Below are 19031 nucleotides of genomic sequence, written 5' to 3'. Positions count from 1 at the left end.
GAGAGAGAGAGAGAGAGGGGGGGGACAGGAAGAAATAACATAGGAGAAGGAGAAAGAAAAAGATGATCTTATCTGGTGAAGAGGTGACAGAGAAGAGTAGAAGAGGTGGAGTGGAGGTAGATCAGCACAGAGGAGGGAAGTGAGGAAGCAGATATGAGAGAGGGAGAAGAAGTGATAAGATGGAGGGGAAGAATGAGTGAGTGTGGTTTGTGGTGAGTAGGCAGAGAAGGGAAAGAGGAGAATGGGAGGACAACGCGAGATGGCAGTGGGGCTGCAGGGTTGCAGATAGAAGTAAAATGTAACATGAATGAAGAGCAAATGGGGATATGTGATAAATAAGAGGTTAAGGAGATGGACAATTGCTGAATCCTTGTTGGAGGACCCAATCTGAAGGTACCTATTGTGGGTACCTGGTAAGAGAGAAGGACCAATGCCAGATCCTGACACCATCAAGAATGAAAACAATGAAAGCCAAGAGAGAAGTGCAGAACAGTAACAATCCCAGAGTGAGTTCTTGTCTCCAAGAAGGAAGAAGGTGGACCTGTACAAGAGGAAGAGAAGGAAGTACCGAGAACCACAGTGCTCAAAAAAGGTTAACTCATTTGTAAAGCCCTGCCTCTGTCCCATGGGCCCAGTTAAATCCTAATACCTTTTTGGAACAAATTAAAATGACACAGTGAACCTAAATGTGCTGAATCTACTTTTGATTCTTCAACTATTACATATGACGTTAGAGGTGGGATCACAGACATTCACCAAATAGAGTGTATCCAACCCTCTCCATCCCGTAATAGGAGGCTGATCCAGTGGTTAAAAGTGCCCTTGTATGTGTTCCTCTTCTCGGGGGACAATATCCTCTTCTCCCGGGGGAAGGGAGCCCTGTGACAGATTGTTTGCAGCCCAGGGTCCATCACAGCCAGAACCAATGCGTCTGTCCTTTCTCGGACCAAAAGGCAAACCAGCTGCCTGCTTAACGGAGGAGGTGGAAAACTCTGTCATAGCCATTGACAAGGAGTCAGACAAAAGGAGTTCACCACTGACAAGCCTAAGATAAGTCTGGGAAAAAGGATCATAATTGTGCATTCTAGTTGGGAAGCCCGTAGTCTCATGGAAGACAAGCCCTCATGTACTGTCAATCTCCTTCCACAACTGGAGACCATGCCCCATGGCCCTGAGAGTACTGGAATAGACTGAAATTCAAAAGGAGCCAATTAAAACCCTCACTCTGCCCCAGGCACACCAGGCAAACCTGAAAGAGGTCAAGACCCTGTCTGCTGCTGATTTCAGGATTTCTCTTGAGAGCTTACTAAAAGAGTTATTTAATGGTCGACTGAAGTTCTTTAGATAATATAAGGAATCAGTGGTCCAAACACCCTATGAGCACCACAACTTCGACTGGCAGTCCTATAATAGTACTACAAAGGTGAAGACCCAGGTACCATTTCACCAAAGTCAATCAGTTTTCAGATAATGCCAAGTGGTAGAAAGGCCCAGGGTGGCGCGAAGGAGATTGGGTAGCCACACAAAGGAGACTATCTGTATTTGGCGCTATTGAGTTTGCAGGAATGTAGTCATCGCGTCCCTCAACCTAATGACGTCATTGCGTGCCGCAATGACGGTATGATGCCATTTTAAAATAACACACAAAACTGGAATAGGCGCAGATGGCGGATGTAACCAAGCTAAAATGAAAAGCTCCCCAGACACAAGGTGAGGATCCTGTAGTGGGATATGAGTGATGAGACAACAAATACATTCACATTGGGGATATTCACAAGGCTCCCTGGGTTCCCTTTCAGGATACCTCGATTGGCACTAGGAACTTACCAAGACATAGAGACCTAGAAGAAGTATCTGTGACCTGTGGGAGAAACTATATGGGGATACAGAGATGAGACCCAGAATTATGAAAGTAAGTAGTATAACTGTGCACTATTTATTTCAGTGGACGCCATGACCCTGCACTCTAAAGAAAATGTTGCCCTAGAGAAAATTCGGAGGAAAGGACAAGATAGTGGTGGAAGAGGTAAGATTTGGTTAAATAGGAAAAGAGTAGCATGAAGATGAATACAACTTTAGTAAGGTTGTTTTCCTTTCTTTTACAGGGAAGCAAGAGGAGAGTGGGCTATCACCTCTGTACTAAAGGAGGACAGTGAAGTACAACTCATACGATTGTTCGTTGGTGCTATAAAGGAGATTTAAGATAACCACCAAGGTATGCTATACATAGATGTACTGTGAAACCCATGGGGAAAGGGTTCATAGAAGATGTCTAATAAGAAGAGCTAGTAAAGAAAAGTGTCTAATTTAAGACATATTTGTCCTTTATTCGTATTAGGGAGCTCAACCAAAAACCAGGGAGAGAGAATTCGCCACAAGATATACCAATTATATTCTAATTGCCCCTGATGAATGTCCGGCATATTGGAGCCAATAGGACAGAAACTTGGACAAGTTGGGCTATCAGTGCAAGCGTATTACTGATGTTGAGGATAACATGCAATACAGCAGCATACGTTGAATGTGATATTATATTGAAGTGACACTAGGAATTCATATTTGTTTTTTATGTATATCTACACATGTTAACACATTACTGTTTTGTGTTGAAAGGTTTTATGAATGCATTTTAATATTTTTGTATGATCATCAAGGTGTATGAACTTTAAGAACATTGATTTGAATTAAATTTGATTATGTATAGATAGGGATATAGGGGTCTGTTATTTATGTAAGACTCTCTAGATTTCCTGTATTTTGGATGAGCTAATTTCGAACACACTTGGGTATACCTTCCTTTGATCGTATTATATATAAAAATTGAAGAGTAAAATGCATGTTACCCAGAAAGGTGAAAAGAAAAAAAACATCAACACATATTTCAGACACACAACTGCTATCTCAGTGGGGAAATCAAATAGAAGAGAGGGTGCCATCGGATCAGCAGGGAAACCTACACTCATTCCCTCACAGAGGGAGGCCTCCAGAGGAACAGCAAACCTGAACTCAATTCTACAGTGTGATCTAGGAGTCTAGGAGAGGAAATTGGTTCTCACAAACTAGATCTGTCGGCAAGCATTAGGGAGGCATCGTGACCTGGTGAAAGAGTAAACACTGTCAATATGAATGGCAATGAGATGCTACCATGTCATGATTCCCTGAGCCAAGTGACCCATGGTTTTCTCCGGATGTCTTAATAAGGCATCAATGAATGTGAGGACAATGGAAATTGAAAAATTAGAACATCTGAATTAAAGACTAGAAACAATGCATGGTGGGAAACATTGTGCAGAGAATGAACCCAAGAGTGAATTTGCGGAGCATTACTCCAGGACACAAATGATCAGTTCACGTAATCACTGCGGATTCTAAGAATAACTGTGAAATGGAAGGTAATTGAATTTAAGGATCACTTCTACTGGATGTTGAAGAACTTGTTGGTGCTAATCCTCCAGAAATAGAATATCATATGGCCAGGTGCTGAGATGCTTATTGAGGAAATTATGCAACACCAATAGGCCTTACCCTTTAAAATCGCCTTTAACTGAAAGGATGTTACTGGTATGTCAGCATATTGGATGAAGCAAGTCAAATCCTGGGCCTTGTTTTTCTGAAAACATCCCTTTCCGAGGATGAAACTGTGCTTGAGGGGAATATAGGGTAGAGATGACCAATAAGTACACACCTGGGAGAAGTGAAAGGCAACTTTCTGTGTCACACAAATGGGGAGATGAGCCAAAAGAAAAGATACATCATTGGTAAAAGAGCTTCCAGTACAAATTACAGAAGGTTGATGGAGCAAGATTGATGTGTCAATGTGTGCTGATTTACACGCTTCAGGCTGAGTGTTATTGCCGTAGTTGGTTGCCAGAAGTGAAGAACAGTTAAATGAGCTGTATGATTACACAGGGTAACTGAATTCCTTGATAAGGTGGGATCACCTGTGTTGCACCTGGTAATAGTTGCTTGACATGTTTAACTGTTGTGTAATTAATGTCCTTGCATTCTGGTTTAGCATGCATAAGATCACAAGCATTTACGTTTTTTTGTGTTTGGAAGAGGAGTTAACCCAGGCATAGTTTCCCCCAAAGGTTGGCTGCGGCTAGCTATTTTCTTTAGGAGGCATGGTACGCCCTGCCCTTCCCAGAAGTGAAAAGGGCTGAACTGTCAGGCAAAGAGCAGCTCATTTCTGGAGAGGAGGAAGTTCTGGGAAATTGACTTTTCTGGGAAATTGCTGCAAGGGTGGTAGGCAGTCTTTTCCAGACATAACTATGGTTTGCAGAATACGAGAGAAGGTAATGTGGTGAGTAACACCATACCAACATTTTTTTGACCTGTTCATACTTAATAGAATACTGCACTAATCCAGCCATATTGAGCTTCCAGATTCTATGTTCAAGATGGAGTCTTGCAGGGGCCAGTTAGTAGAATGACTCACACCTGTGGACGAGAGAATAAGTTGTATGAAGCGGGGAAGTAGTGAGTCGTACTGCGTGCTGGGAGTCAACATGAGGAGCTTTAGGAATTGTAGACCCATTGGTGTTGGAAAAGCACAGATGATCCCTGTGTACTGAGAATGTAGAAGCTAACTGGTGTGAATGAGATGTTACGAGCCTCAAGACAGTGGGAAATTGATGAGAAGCTGTGAGCTGCAAGCTGCCGGGAAGCTGACCCCAAAGCCAATGGGAAGCTGCTGAGACTTCACGCATCCCAAACCACTGGGAAGATCCCTGAGATGCTACAAACCCCAAGTGAAAGGATAAGTCTTTAGACAGGGATTAATCAAAGACACTCAGAGCACCAAGGTGTTAGAAAGCTGACACATTGCAGGAAAGGAACGAGGTAAAGTACGAGCTTGGCAAGTTATAGTTGACACAGTCACCCATTGGTAGTTGGCCATTTATTCATTTGAGGCATTCATCTTAATGTTGCAGTTTTTTTTCTTCAAGTAGAGTTTTCTCTTCTGACATGCCAATACCAACCTAGACATCTAAGTGATGATAACCCGATACAGCTGGTAGTCACTCCTTAAATCTTAGCTGACAGCTGATACTCAGCAATGAAGTGAGGAGCAATACATCTGCAGTAACCTCAGCTGCACTAAATCTAGCCTTCAGATTTCCATAGCTAAAACCTTCTGTTTTGCTTTGTCTTGTGTCACAGAGTACACCGAGTGGGGACAGAAGACAAGTCCAAGGTCGGTATCAAACAAAAGATTTTATAAGGCATTTAACAGAAGATATTGTGATTCAGGTATGGAAAGTGTTGGAGATATCTCAAAGCGAGAGGTGTAGCAATAACGAGACAAATAAACACAGCTTGCTTTGCCGGTAAACGCTTTCTGAGTCCTCTTTGGTGTCAGAGCCCCACATCCAGGACTATGAAATACCTCTGTTTGTGAAAATGGTGGGAAAGGTTCCAAAGGTGAAGAAAAGGCAAAAAGGAAACCTATACTCTTGATTTTCCAGATGCAGGCTCTCAGTGAAAGTCAAAATACATTACGGAGTAGCTTACAAAGCTCAAGAGTCTGCTCTTGATGGTGCAGCTCAAATATAAATTTTTCTTAAAACATTCAACATAATACTACTGGAGGAGACCTGCGTAGACATATCCATGCATCCATACGTTTCTTCTTGTGTTTCAATTAAAGCCAAAGTGGCTATAACATGGATATCGCTAAATGACATGTTCATGAGCTTAGATGGTGTTGTGATGTTGCATTAACAGAAATTATCTTGGCTATTAAAGTCATATTGGACTCTAATTGTAGCCTAGTTTGGCTCAATTTTTATCATTCCAATCAGAGCGTAGAAGATAAACCTCTCAAATTAAATTGCAGCTGCTTCTAAATTTCAGCCCAAATGACTTGATTGGTACCAACCGGAGGATTATAACCAACATAATTTCAATTTTACGCTGGGATCCTGGAGAGATAAAAAAAATAATTCACCACGAAGAGGGATTAGATAGTGGTTTCCCATCTTCAGTCATGATGACCAAATGCATGATAAATGAGGCCTCTGCTTTTTGACGCTTCTGCATGAGCTCAAACAAAGCGCACTTAATGGTAGGATTCTGTCTGATACACAGGGGAGATATTCATTTAATGGAGGGACCCATACACGCAGTACAATTGACTATTTTATGATCCACACTTATGGCTGGCACGGTGATGGATATGGAGGTGTTAGATCATATAGAAAGGGATCATCATCTTCTTGTTTTAAGATACTGTTGGGGAAGCAAACTTCAACTACTCTTAATGCGAGAGCAAGGTAACAACCAATAGACGAGCGCTAAAGTGGCCTGATTCATGTCTTGTGCATCAACGGCCTATTATGAGGGCAGTAGTACTGCAGAATCGATTTCCTTCCTCAAGGAATACTAATGAAAGTTCAGGATATTTTGAAAAGGTTCAACTGCAGTTAAATACAGCATGTTCTACAGGCCTGCAGTTCCCTGCCTGCCAGGAGGCAATTCGGGAACAGAAAACCGATTTGGTATGGTATTGATTGAAATCCAGCCAAGAAAGAGGTCCTCAACTATTCAAAGGCATTACTTTGCAACCCTACTGAAATTGTAGTGGCACGCCAGAAATGCAAAAAAGTTATTTGCAATGGAAAGCAACGTTAAGCAGATAAAGCCTGAAAACCCCTAAACCGAGTCACTCAATGTGAGTGGCCGCCCCGGATTTGGAGGTTGGTCTCAGCTAGAGTAAGGGATCACAATGTGGTTAATGCCCTAAACAGGAACATTCAGAAAGAGTATCAAGCATTTTCTGGCACTACATAATGGGTCAAAGGTCGGGATGATTGATTTTTGAGAAGCAAACTCAGCACACCCACATCCTGGTTTATTGATCCCTGCACTACATTTTCAGGATATGTAAATTACTTCTCCACTAAAAGAAGTTGTCGGCCATATGAGCCATGGCATTTTTGTCTAATGTAGGTGTTCAAATTTGACCCAGGTTTTTGGGCTCTGATACTCCTTAATGCATTTAATGCTGTGTGTAAAGACCTTGTGATACCTACAAGTTGAAAATGCTCCATATTAGTTACCATTTCAAAGACAAGTGATCAAGCAAACCGGTCTTATTATCAACCTCTTTCTCCACTAGAAAAAGTCTACAAGCTGTTTGTGAGACTACTACAGAAGAGACTTATAAAATCGATCTAGGGAAATGTTTCATATCTGCCACTCAGTTTGGTTTTGGCGAGGGACTGAGCAGTTCTGAAAAGGCCCTAAAACTTCTCCTGTGGAGAAGCAAAAACAAACTGGGACACAGCAGACTACAGTCTTTCTAGCCTTTATGGATCTGTCCTGTGCCAATGACTGTGTCAACAGGAGCAGGTTGTGGGGTGATCTAGCCCGTCTTCCACTATATTTTTTGGGTATCCTGAAGGAGTTGCACAACCACTTGTGCGCAACTGTCAAGTAGGGCCGAGAGGGCAGCTATCATCTTCTTTTCCATCTAGGAGACCTATCAGCAGAGGTGCGTTCTTGCTCCCCTGGTTCACCTTGATATCATGAACTCGAGCAGGACCTGAGAACTGTAACTGGTATTCCCATTAGGTCAGGTCGCTTATTTTCTGTTCTGCTATTTGCATACAATGCAGTGCTACCTGCTCATAATGCCAAAGCCTGTTAGTAGATCAATATGTCTTGTTTATGGAAAGAAGAGACATGTCAGTTAACATCTCCAAGTTTATGAGGGTTGGGACTGATAAGTCGCTGCATTAAGGTCACTACGATGGTCCACTGGACCAAGATGGTCCAAATGGACGCTTTTGGTGTCATGATATGGGGATATGGCAACCTATAACCTTTGGTAACATCAGAGAATGACTTTTACAAAGTGCATTGGACATACCTCAGCCCTAACCTCCTTCCACTTCCTGCATGGTTGGTCTCCTACTGGTACCCCTCCAGCTGCCCCACACTCTCTCTGTAGATGTCATCCTCTCTCCAGAAACCTCCTCACACCTCTTCTCCTCCTGAAGACAACTCCCCTTCTCCTTGCTACAGGCTTCTACTGGCACTGTATTTCTGTCCCAGACAGGGAAGTAACTCATACCTAAGTGGGTAACTCTGTTTTTACGCATTTGTTGCAATCTGTGTGTTTTACTGTCATGTTGAATATACCCTAATAAAGCATAGACAGGCGTAATAGGAAGTCCAAATGAAGCCAATGGATTCAATTTACAAAAGGCACCCCTACCGTCCCACTTTGGGAGGATAGCTTAGGGGCAACGCGTTTGGCTTAAAAGCAAGACAACGCAGTGCAAGGAAGGTTCAAATCCCGACCCTGCACTTAGGCTGACTTTTGGAAGTTGATCAAATGATGCACTTCCTGTATAGCATACACACCCACACCTCTGACCAAAGGAAGGGCTGGTAGTGCATCTTCTATTTCTTGCTTTGCAGTGATTTGTTATGTGTCTTTCATTTCATACAGGCGTTGTGGATTCTCATGTATCAATAGTCTGTGTGTTTTTCTCTATTTATATTGTGCCCTTAGGGCCCAAGGTTTCCTAGAAAGGCAAAACAACAAATAAATGCAGTGACAGGAACAGTGAGTTAGGAACAGTAGGGCTGTTCATTCATTCAGCAACCTACATACTTGCCAACATTCTGTGACCAAAAAGATGTAGGATTTTTAAAGTTTCAAAAATTAATCCTTCCCATAACAATGAAATCACGGGAAAATACATAACATACATTGTTGGCACCATTGAAGTATTCTAAAATACACAACCTATCAAACAGCACAATATGGAAAGATGTTCAAATGTTAAAAATGTATAATTCTGAATGGTAACTTAACACCAAATTCAATTACCTAACTTCACAGAAGGTAATTACACAGAGCTGGTGGGCAACGTTTGCCACTGCTCTGTAGAAGCAGCCCAGGCAGTACATATTTATTGCAAGTTGAACACTGAATGACGTGGTGACTGATACCCCCCTTAGTCTGATAGGCAGATGTTGTGTGAAGGTGTTACACTCTGCCACTTGCCTTCACTGATGGTTCACCCAAGGGTTGTCCCGGCCAGAGTGCAGGACAGTCACGTAGCTGTCAGGTCAGTGGATTGGTCTGAGCCGTATCAAAATAATCACCTACCAGTCCACTGTACAGACAGACTAATTAATGTATTGCATGCTTTGTACTGGAGCTTGCCTTATAGTCACATAATTTACCTGCCACTATAAAAAACAATAGGATCTGTCACTGAAATCTGTATGCGGTAGGACTGCTTAAAAAGCAGTAGCCTACTGCCTAAATCTTTAGGGTTGGCAAGTATGAACCTATAGAAAAATGCCTAGAAATTAGAATAATGGATTGAAAGCTTTTTGCTGTTAGCATAGTATACCTTCAAAAGCATGATCAGGAACTAAGTTTAGTTAGTGCTAAGGATGTGTAAAACAGATCTCTTTATAGACTCATGCTGCCAGGACAGGGTGCTGTTGGTTAGGCCACTCATGCCCCAAGACAGCTGCCACTTCTTGGAGTGTGTCATGAGCATCCCGCCTGCTCTTGGCACTTTTGCAATGGGCAGTGGGGGATCGCCCCTCTTGCATTGTGACTAAGATGGCGCTGGCCAACGTTGCAGGAGGAGGTTCAGTGGTTGTGCCAGTGTGATCCTATTCTATGCGAGCAGCATGGGTTACAGGCCTCTCATTTCGCCGCCAAAACCGGAACTAGACTGGGACCAACACACAGTTTCACATGAGCCATAATCTGGTGTCGCGACTGATTAACGTCTCTATAACCAATCAGAGTGGTGAAGCAACCAGCTCCAATGGCACTTGAACACCCACAGCATAAAGAGACCTCATCACGTACCTTCGTCCCACTCTGGAAGACAGACTTGGGGAGATTATCATAATGGAAATGTGTTGCATAAACTCTTGGCGAAGGACTGCTCTCCATTATCTAGAAAGACAAACATAGTGCAAGTTTGAAGTGTACTGATTTAAAAAGAATGTACATACACATAAAGGGATTCTCCTTACACCATAGAAAAAATACACACTGCATGTAGGATTACCAGATACACATTATGTATATTGTTCAATAGATTAAATACAAGAACATTATAAGTCCTCAATATTTGAACTCTGATAATAAAAACTATGAAAATGGTTGTGCGCCATCAGGTTACATACTAATTATCCGAGTTTTTTTTCAACACCTCACACACTCAAAACTACCAAATGATGCAGTCAGACAAATAGTACCTTCTAACACCACACCAAGTAAAATGTTGCAACGTTCACATTATAGCAATGATACCCAAGCCAGTGGGATGGACCGGCGCTAACGGCCCAGGGCCCAAGTTAGAGATGGCTCTTAGTGCAGTTACTGCCCTATCCGGTCTGGCAGTGAGGGCATTATTGCTATTAGCGCCTGGGTTTTTAATCCAGGGTGCCGATAGCAATCTATTTGTTTGAATTAACGGATAACATTCTCATGGCGCCCTGTTCATTCAAACAAATACTCACCTAAAATGGCCCCTCTTCAATTTCCATGATGGCCCGAGATGCGAGAGCAGCGGTCGTGGTGCCGCCTCCAGTAGAAGAATCGAGTTAGTGGGGTGGGGGAAGGGAAGGATTGGTGACTGGAGCAAAGGAGAGGCAGAGAGAAGAGGGCAGTGCTGTGCTCGAAGCTTCCACCTTGCTTGGAACATGGCTTGTATTGTGGGATTAAACCGACGATCCGGTCAAGCTGATTGACTGCGGCACCTGACCTGGGTGCAAATAATGGTTTAGTCATTTCTGCCAATGCAACTGTACTGAATGCTGAAATGCACCTTTGTCATATAAAGTTATAATTCACAGCCAAACATTGTTATTCTAGAGACCTGGAGCCATGCAGCAATGCCTTACCGGACAGCCAACAGTCTTTTAAAGCTTCACAATGGGAGTTTAGCGTTATGCAATTTACATGTAACCAAACTCAACATATTGTCTACCATGCCTTCAAATCATCCTAAGAACGTTGTCCTGGAATTAGGCTATTCTCCGTCTATACTAGGATTCTGTAGCGTCTAGGCCTATTAAACAAAAAGAGGAGGCCGGAACATCCCCCCAAATATATGCATTGAGAAAGACTTTCCACTCTGACCACTCTCGTATTCACTTCACAATATCTACTCCTCCCCCACTCTTCCATTCTCCTCCCACCACACATAAATTCAAGCCCAACTCCATGGTCCGCAACATTGACAAAGTCAACAGCTCACTCCAAGCTCTATCCAAGCACTCTCCTTCATTTACCCATTCCATTGAATTTGCCTTCACCAAATTCAATTCTGCACTAGCTCCCCACTTCAGTTATCACTGCCCTTCCCACTCCTTTACCCCTTACCACCTGTGTTCTCAAACATGGAATCCCCGTACTTCCAGCTACTGAAGAAAGCAATGTGTTGATGCTTATGCCGTTGGTGCAAGACTGCCTATAAGGATTCTCTATGGACCCTGACCATAGCTCTTGACACAGCCAACTGCTGCCTTTACACTAATCTTGTTTCAATTCTCTGCTGACATGCTGGCAAACTAGAACACTCCAAGCCATGCTTTCTCCCCATTAGACTGCTCCATGTCCTTCCCTCTCTCCATCAATGACTTTGCCTTCTACTTCATCAATAAAATCAATAAAATATGGGACACTTTGCCCACCCTTCCACCTCATCACTAATTTTCCCTCCTCCCGTCTTCCCCACACTGTCTTTTCTATCTCTATTCTCTCTCACCTCTCCCACTGAACCTCTACTCATCCTTCTCTCAGTGAACCCATTCTGCATGCCATTTGGTCATTTTGCTCCACACATTGTTATGTAACTTGCCCCTGTAACCTCCACTCCCATCCCCGCCTTCTTCAACCACACTCTCTCAACTGGTATCACCCCAGCTTGTTACAAAACAGCCACTGTCATTCCACTCTTAAATAAAACAATTGCTGACCCAAAAGACTCTTCATTCTCCAGACCTGTATCTCCCATTCACAACCAATGTAAAATCCTAGAGGGAGAGTTGTCTTCCACCACATAGTCAACTATCTTGAGTTACACTCACTTGCTGACCCCCACCAATTTGGATTCGTATCCAAACAGTCCACAGAGAGTAAGCTTACCAATCTTCTTACCACAGCCTACCACTCTGATATATCCTCCATTATCATTCTTCTAGACCTTTCAGCTGCCTTTGACACTCTGCATCATTCCTCCCAACTTCAAATTCTTTCCCTACTTGGTTTCAAGGAGACCATACTCGACTGAGTGTCCTCCTATGTCTCCGACCTCTCCTTCTCCATATTTATCTCATGCTATTCCAATACTTCCTCTCAAAATACCCTTCCAGTCTGTGTCCCCAAAGGATTAGTCCTGGGCCCACTTCCCTTCACCCTATGAATCGCCTCACTCTCAAATGTATTTTCCGGTTTGGCTTTACCTATCACCTTTCACTGACTACACTCAAATATTCTTTTCCTTCCCTTGTGTCACTCCTGAAATCTCAGAATGCAGAACCAACTGACTAACCACCATCCGCCAGTGGATGGCTTTATGTTGACTCATGCTTACTCTTCAAATATGGAAGTCTCTTTCTCCCTGCTTCCAAAGTCAATCCCACTCTGCCATCTCTTTGCCCCCTGACCTCATCATACCCTCAACAACGGCTCACAGCTTTGGGGTCCTCTTTGACAGTGACCACTTCATCACAGCCATACTCAACCTCCTAAACAAGAAAGTATGCGCACACCTCACACCATTCAACTAAAACCCTTATCTCTACTCTGGTGCTCAGCAAACTGAATTATTGTGCAAGTCCATTTATTGGTCTACTTCTTTATACTTTTTCTCCCCTCAAGAGAGTACTCAACCTTGTGCTCAACTACGTACCTAGATCCTCCCACATCTTTACCTAAAGTTACCATGCTGCATGATTCCCCATGTAAAATCACCCTTTAAATTCCTGCTACACATTTACGAATTCATCAAAGGTCTTGCCCCCCACTACTCTTCCTCTTGAACTCTCCAGAATCTTAATTAATTGGAGAAGTCCAGCCACCCGTCGATAATTATTCAGGATCCAGTTATGTTTTATTTCAGGAGAGGTGATATTATGACAGCCTATAGTTGTTGGTTGAATTAATTGACAATACCTAGGATGGAGTCTGTAAATATCTGAACTGAGAGAGCAGGTAAAAAAATCTTTCAAGCGACTGGTATTTTGGAGTTTTCTCAGAAGATACTTGATCTCATCTATTGCTACCTTTTGAAAATCAAATTGAATTATATTAAGTGGTTTATCCAACATTGAGTAGGTCTGAGGGGCTTCCGTAGTATTATATTTAAAAAATGTATGCCCCAGGTACCTCCGACACACAATGCAGGATTCCTCAGCATGGTCTCCTGGTCTTACACTTTTTATTCTCGAGACTTCATGAAAGTAACGGTTCCTTCTCGAAAAGGTCAAGGGAACTTCCCTCCTTGCGTTCCCCTTCTGTTTCACCGTCTTTCTCCTTGTGTTAAACTGTCATCTTGGAACTGCTGTTTCCTCATGTGCTTTGCCTCGCTCAGAGCGTGCTCTCGTGTTCTACCTTTTATCCATGTGGGGAAGTGTAATGGAAGTCATGTGTTTGTGATGGTCAGTAATTGCCTGATCTTGCCTGACCATTGTATTGGGATACGTCAGGTTTACGGCTCGGGTGTTACTCCGTTTTCTCTCATCGTGGGTTGTCTTTGAAAAAGTGTTTGCGCTGTTAAAGGTGGATGGGTTGATTTTCTAAATATCGTGCCTGGTGGGATGGGGTAAAAGTGTTACAGGGAAGGGGATACCGTGTCTTCCCATCTGGTGTTCCACTCCAACTCCTTGAAGACCCCTCACGCAGGTGATCCTCCCGCACTGGCCTACCCCCAGAAAATGGATCCAAAAGCAATGCATGTGTCCTGGTCACCTGGATGACAGATCCCCAGGCACTGCTGGGTGAGACACCTTCTGGTTTCTCACAGATCTTAGTTGAGCAATAATCATTCAGTGCCATGCAGTGCTCAAAGGAATAGCATTATGGGAGGCTACTGTGCGAAACAACGATTTGATATTCTGAAATAGCTTCCTTGGGGCGTTATCGACCTTCTTAACTTTCTTACTTAAAAACTTCTTTTTAGCTTGAAGAATTTCTCATTTGTATTTTTAAAGAATATTTTTGATCTGGTTTAACGAGTGATGTGATGTGTACGATTTTTTTCTCCAAAAACGCTGCGAATTAAGGAGAGCATGTTCAATCTCTTTTCAATCAGAGGTAAAGAAAGGGGCATTTATTCATGGCCACTTGTAGAAGGACATGCTTTTCACATGCATCATGAAAAGAACCGGACAACTGATCTGTTCATTACATGAATTCCCAAAAGGTTGAGGTCATTCTTTAATTGTAAAGAGCTCTATCTATGGTTTGTTTAAAAAGTCAATAGTCAATCTTCAAAAAAAAAATAGACACAGTGGTCCGACCAAGATACCTGTAAGGTATTGTCAGATATAACAGTAAGGTCCCTAAAAACACTTGGTTTAGAGAATAATGCAATCATATGTTGATGCCTAAAATTGTGAGAGTAAAATATTGTGTTTGAAAGTTTAGAGTCTTTGATTTTGATCTTCAAACCACAAGTTAAAATCTCCGAGAATTATTAAATTGTTACAGGCTAATGCTTCAGTATTTAGCCTTAAAGTAATGTAATCCTCCTGGGCTACGGGGGCAGTAGCACAACACGGCTCCTTTTATTATCTATGTGACATTTAAGTAAAACACATTTCGCTGAGTTATTTCAAGCATACTTGACGTAGTAACTTTGTAAGTATTTTTATAAATCCGTGCGATACCGCCACTCCAACTTAACATCCAATTCAGCCAAGTGATGGAATAATTAGAAGGGTACAAATGTATGAACGATCTATCCCGAGTGAGCCAGGATTCTGTCATAAATAAAAAGTCTAGATTACAATCAATAAGTAAATAAAATACTTCGGAAGAATGTGCTGAAATAGACTTAACGTTAATCTATAAGCATCTAAAGAGGGGTGTCAACCAGGCGAGTAATGGATTCCATTTTATCAATAGCCTTATTGGCATTAATATCGTCATTGGAAGGCCAGCCTATATCAACCTTTACTTTATTGTTGTTTAATAGTAAAACTTGTTCACTAGTAAACTTCACTTAAAGGGATACTCTAGTAAAAAATTTTATTTCAAAAATAGATAGGCCACATTAAAAAAAAAATACTAGCATCCTCCGTTTTAAAACTTCCTATGTAAAGTTTTGAGCTATTCAAGCTCAAAATTCGAAAAAGCAAGCACAGGGGCGCCCCCATATTGTGAAATGGAGGCCCTCCTGTGCTGGCTTTTGCTTTTGCGGCACTAATGAAGGAAAAGCCAGCCAGCTGTAGTAAACAAAGTCTACCGCTGGGTGGCTTTCCCTTCATTAGTGCCGGGACTCGGAGGACACGGACCGGAGACCAGAGCAGGAAAGCTGCAGCTGAATCTCGGTAAGTGCTATTTATTTTTTTTACAAAAAATAAGCACTAGCTGCGGTTTTTTCTCTAAGAAATAAAACCGCAGCTTTAAAAACATTGTATTTATGTTTGCGGTCGCTTTTGAAGTGACCGCAAACATAAATACAACGTTATTGTGTTGGAAAACGCTGTGGTTTTTCGTTCCAAGTTTCTCAGGCTCCTCCGGCTCGGAGGAGCCTGAGAAACTTGGAAAGAAAAACCGCAGCGTTTTCCAACACAACCGCGTGTGTTTCTGCCTGCTGTGGCTATCACTTTGGGTCTCCGGTGCTCCCAGGGGAGCACCGGAGACCCAAAGTGAAAGCCACAGCAGGCAGAAACACACGCAGTTGTGTTTACATGCTGCGTAGTGTTTCTACCTGCAGCTGATTTCCCATTTGGGGCTCTCGGGCTCCCCGTGGGGAGCCCGAGAGCCCCAAATGGGAAATGCTACGTTGTCTGCCTGAATCTTCTTTTCCATTTGGGGCTCTCGGGCTCCCCGTGGGGAGCCCGAGAGCCCCAAATGGAAAAGCAGATTCAGGCAGACACAACGCGGTTGTTTTCCGCAACGCCGCGTTGTGTCTGCCTGAATCTGCTCCTCCAGCCCGGAAAACTTAGAAAAAAAAACGCAGCTAGTGCTTATTTTTTGTAAAAACAAATAAATAGCACTTACCGAGATTCAGCTGCAGCTTTCCTGCTCTGGTCTCCGGTCCGCGTCCTCCGAGTCCCGGCACTAATGAAGGGAAAGCCACCCAGCGGTAGACTTTGTTTACTACAGCTGGCTGGCTTTTCCTTCATTAGTGCCGCAAAAGCCAGCACAGGAGGGCCTCCATTTCACAAAATGGCGGCGCCCTTGTGCTTGCTTTTGAGCTTAAATATCTCAAAATTTTACATAGGAAGTTTTAAAACGGAGGATGCTAGTATTTTTTTTTAATGTGGGCTATCTATTTTTGAAATAATTTTTTTTACTAGAGTATGCCTTTAAGTTAATGGTGAAGACTGGTCTTTAAAGTTAGCCGGATTATTGAAAATGTAGAATATAAGTGAAGAGCACTTATAAGGAATAATCAAAACTATTATACTTACTTTAAAAGAGGATAAATATAAGCACAAACAGACTCTGTTGTCTGCATTGACTGGGCTTCGTCTGCATTTATTGCAGAAACATGCAACATTATATATTTTTGTCAGTGTCATCAATGAGACGAATCCAGCAACAATTTGTTAATATTTGCAATTGTGTTTCTATCAATTCATATGTCTTGCCGTGGTTAGAAAGGTCAATGGAACAGAGCATTAATTGTGTGCTGTCGTCAGGGGTCTATACACAATCATAGCACAGCTACAAAGATACCGACACAAGTCAATTGCCTCATGTGGAGATCATTAGCATTTACACAAACAGAGATAACTAGGAACCCACTTTTAAAATGCTTTGGATATGCCAATTCACTGAAAATGTATGTGTAAAATTCTTGTAAATCAATGGCATTCTAGAGAATTCCTGGAACAACTAAAGAAAATCCACAGAGAAGCATGGACACACTTACAAATAATTCCAATACTCAAAGGGGTTTCATTGCGTTGGAATTCATGGAGAATTGCAAAGCTTGGACATCCATAGAGAGACAACAGCTGTGGTCATCAGTGTGCAACAATAGAAAATCTTGCTAAACTGCTTCCAGTATTCCAAACCTTTTTCAGTGAATTCGATGGGTAAACAGGCGGTTAAGTGGTCATGCTCAGAAGCCGCCTCATTACGAGTTTGGTGCTATTTTGGAAGCAAATCTGGTAAATCTGCTAAACTCGATTAGCGTTACTGCCACTTGGTCCCTCAGATTTACTGCAGGGTTAAAAGTGGCGGCACAGCCGTGTAAATCCCCATTTTTGGAGTCCATAGGACTTCATGGGGATTTTGGCAGAATTACCATGAACGATAACTCCGACAATTTTGTGTGGAAAAGTGGAATATTTACCACCAGTTTTTTGATAGAGGTAAATCCTCCACTTTACAAGCAAACTCAAAATTCAATGGTGGAGTGAAAACAGTGTTGATTCAGTTACCGCTAAAAAAAGTGGCTGCAACGGAATTAACAGAACTTTTTTACTGCACTGCCAAACTCGTAATGAAGCAGGCTATATATCAGCTGGGGCAGTGGCGCTTTCTGGCTAGGGAAAGGAGCAGGAGACATTCCCTGTATTAGAAACGAACTTGCAAATGAATTCCAATTTATAGTAAACCTAGTTAGCACATATATTTCAGTTTCCAGCAGACCCATTTGGCACATGTTTAACAGTTTACATCATGCCCAATTATCAACTTACATTATACCGACTTAGCTGACCATTGTCTGTTTCCCTTATGACCACGTTTTCATAACAAGCGTGGTGTCCTGTATAACCACTTAGAAGCCTCTTGCTCATTTAAATTATGGTTACTTTACACATAATTGCACATTTTCGTTGTGCAAGGATAGCATCTTTAGACTCATTTCTATTCTATGTCAAGACAGGAGGCAAGACAGGAGGCGAGCATTATGCTTTAACTTCTTTAATGCCACTCTTAAGCAGCCTTTTCATATCTTAAACGTTTATATATTTAAATTTTTTTACAACATTGAAAAATAACTTAGAAAACTGTCAGTTCAGCACGACACATGCCATGTGTCTCTTCTTTTTAAGTAGTTTCCCATTTCTGAAAACATGACCAATCAGGACCTTTCCCTTCCATTATGTCATGTCCTGACTAGGTTCCTTCCTCTTCCTTTTGCTGCTCTCAAGCAGATAAGTACTAATAATTGTCATCTCCGTGGTGGAGATGTATATGATTTTGATTTAAAGGTTTCATGCAATAATGTTTCAAGACATGGGCCTCATTAGGAGGCAGGCGCCCACGTAATGAACGGTGCCGGTACGGGACCGGCACTGTTCTTTACGGGCTGCCCAATTACAAGGACTGCTGCGGGACCCGCTAAGGAATGCCTGGTCGAACCAGGCGTCCTTAGCGGGTCCCGCTAGCAGTCCAGGATGCTAACAACGGGCCTGTTGTTAGCATCCTCCCCATTCCCATTGAGCCCATTGGGGCTTGAATGGGAATGGGCAATGTTTTTTTCCGGAGCCCAGAAAAGGACAATAACCGGGTTCGCCAAGGTCGGCATGACCCGGTTATTGCCCTTTTCTGGGCCCCGGAAAAAAATCAGTACCAGCGGCACCGCCAGGGTCCTAATGAGGCCCAAAGTGCTTAAAGTACATGGAGCTAGATCACTTTTCTAGTCACTGATTACCGTGGGTCGAGTGGGGTCGGCAGTGGCATTCAGCGGTATAGAGCGCAGCAGGGAGCATCTCCCGCTGCAACGAGCAAGAGCTGACAGTGATGCACGACAACACAAAGTGCAGCCGAAATCTTTTCGAACAGCATACTGCATAGAGGGAAGCAAGCCGGGTCCGTGAGCGAAAGCACCAATGCAGGGTCATTGGCTTGCATC

The 19031-nt window shown here is 42.7% G+C and overlaps 1 protein-coding gene across 2 annotated transcripts in view; it reads right to left on the bottom strand.

The window, feature by feature from the left end:
• SULT6B1 (sulfotransferase family 6B member 1) overlaps positions 1–19031 on the bottom strand; it is a 382977-nt gene that overhangs the window by 239798 nt on the left and 124148 nt on the right. For both annotated transcript variants that reach the window (XM_069630680.1, XM_069630681.1), the window contains exon 3: positions 9848–9937. In XM_069630680.1, the coding sequence (XP_069486781.1) occupies positions 9848–9937 (90 nt within the window). The remainder of the gene's footprint in view (positions 1–9847; positions 9938–19031) is intronic.

Source organism: Ambystoma mexicanum, chromosome 6q (assembly GCF_040938575.1).
Source record: "Ambystoma mexicanum isolate Mex_15411 chromosome 6q, UKY_AmexF1_1, whole genome shotgun sequence".
NCBI lineage: Eukaryota > Metazoa > Chordata > Amphibia > Caudata > Ambystomatidae > Ambystoma > Ambystoma mexicanum.
The sequence above is the reverse complement of the archived record's forward strand: the minus strand, read 5'-3'. Positions and strand labels throughout refer to the sequence as shown.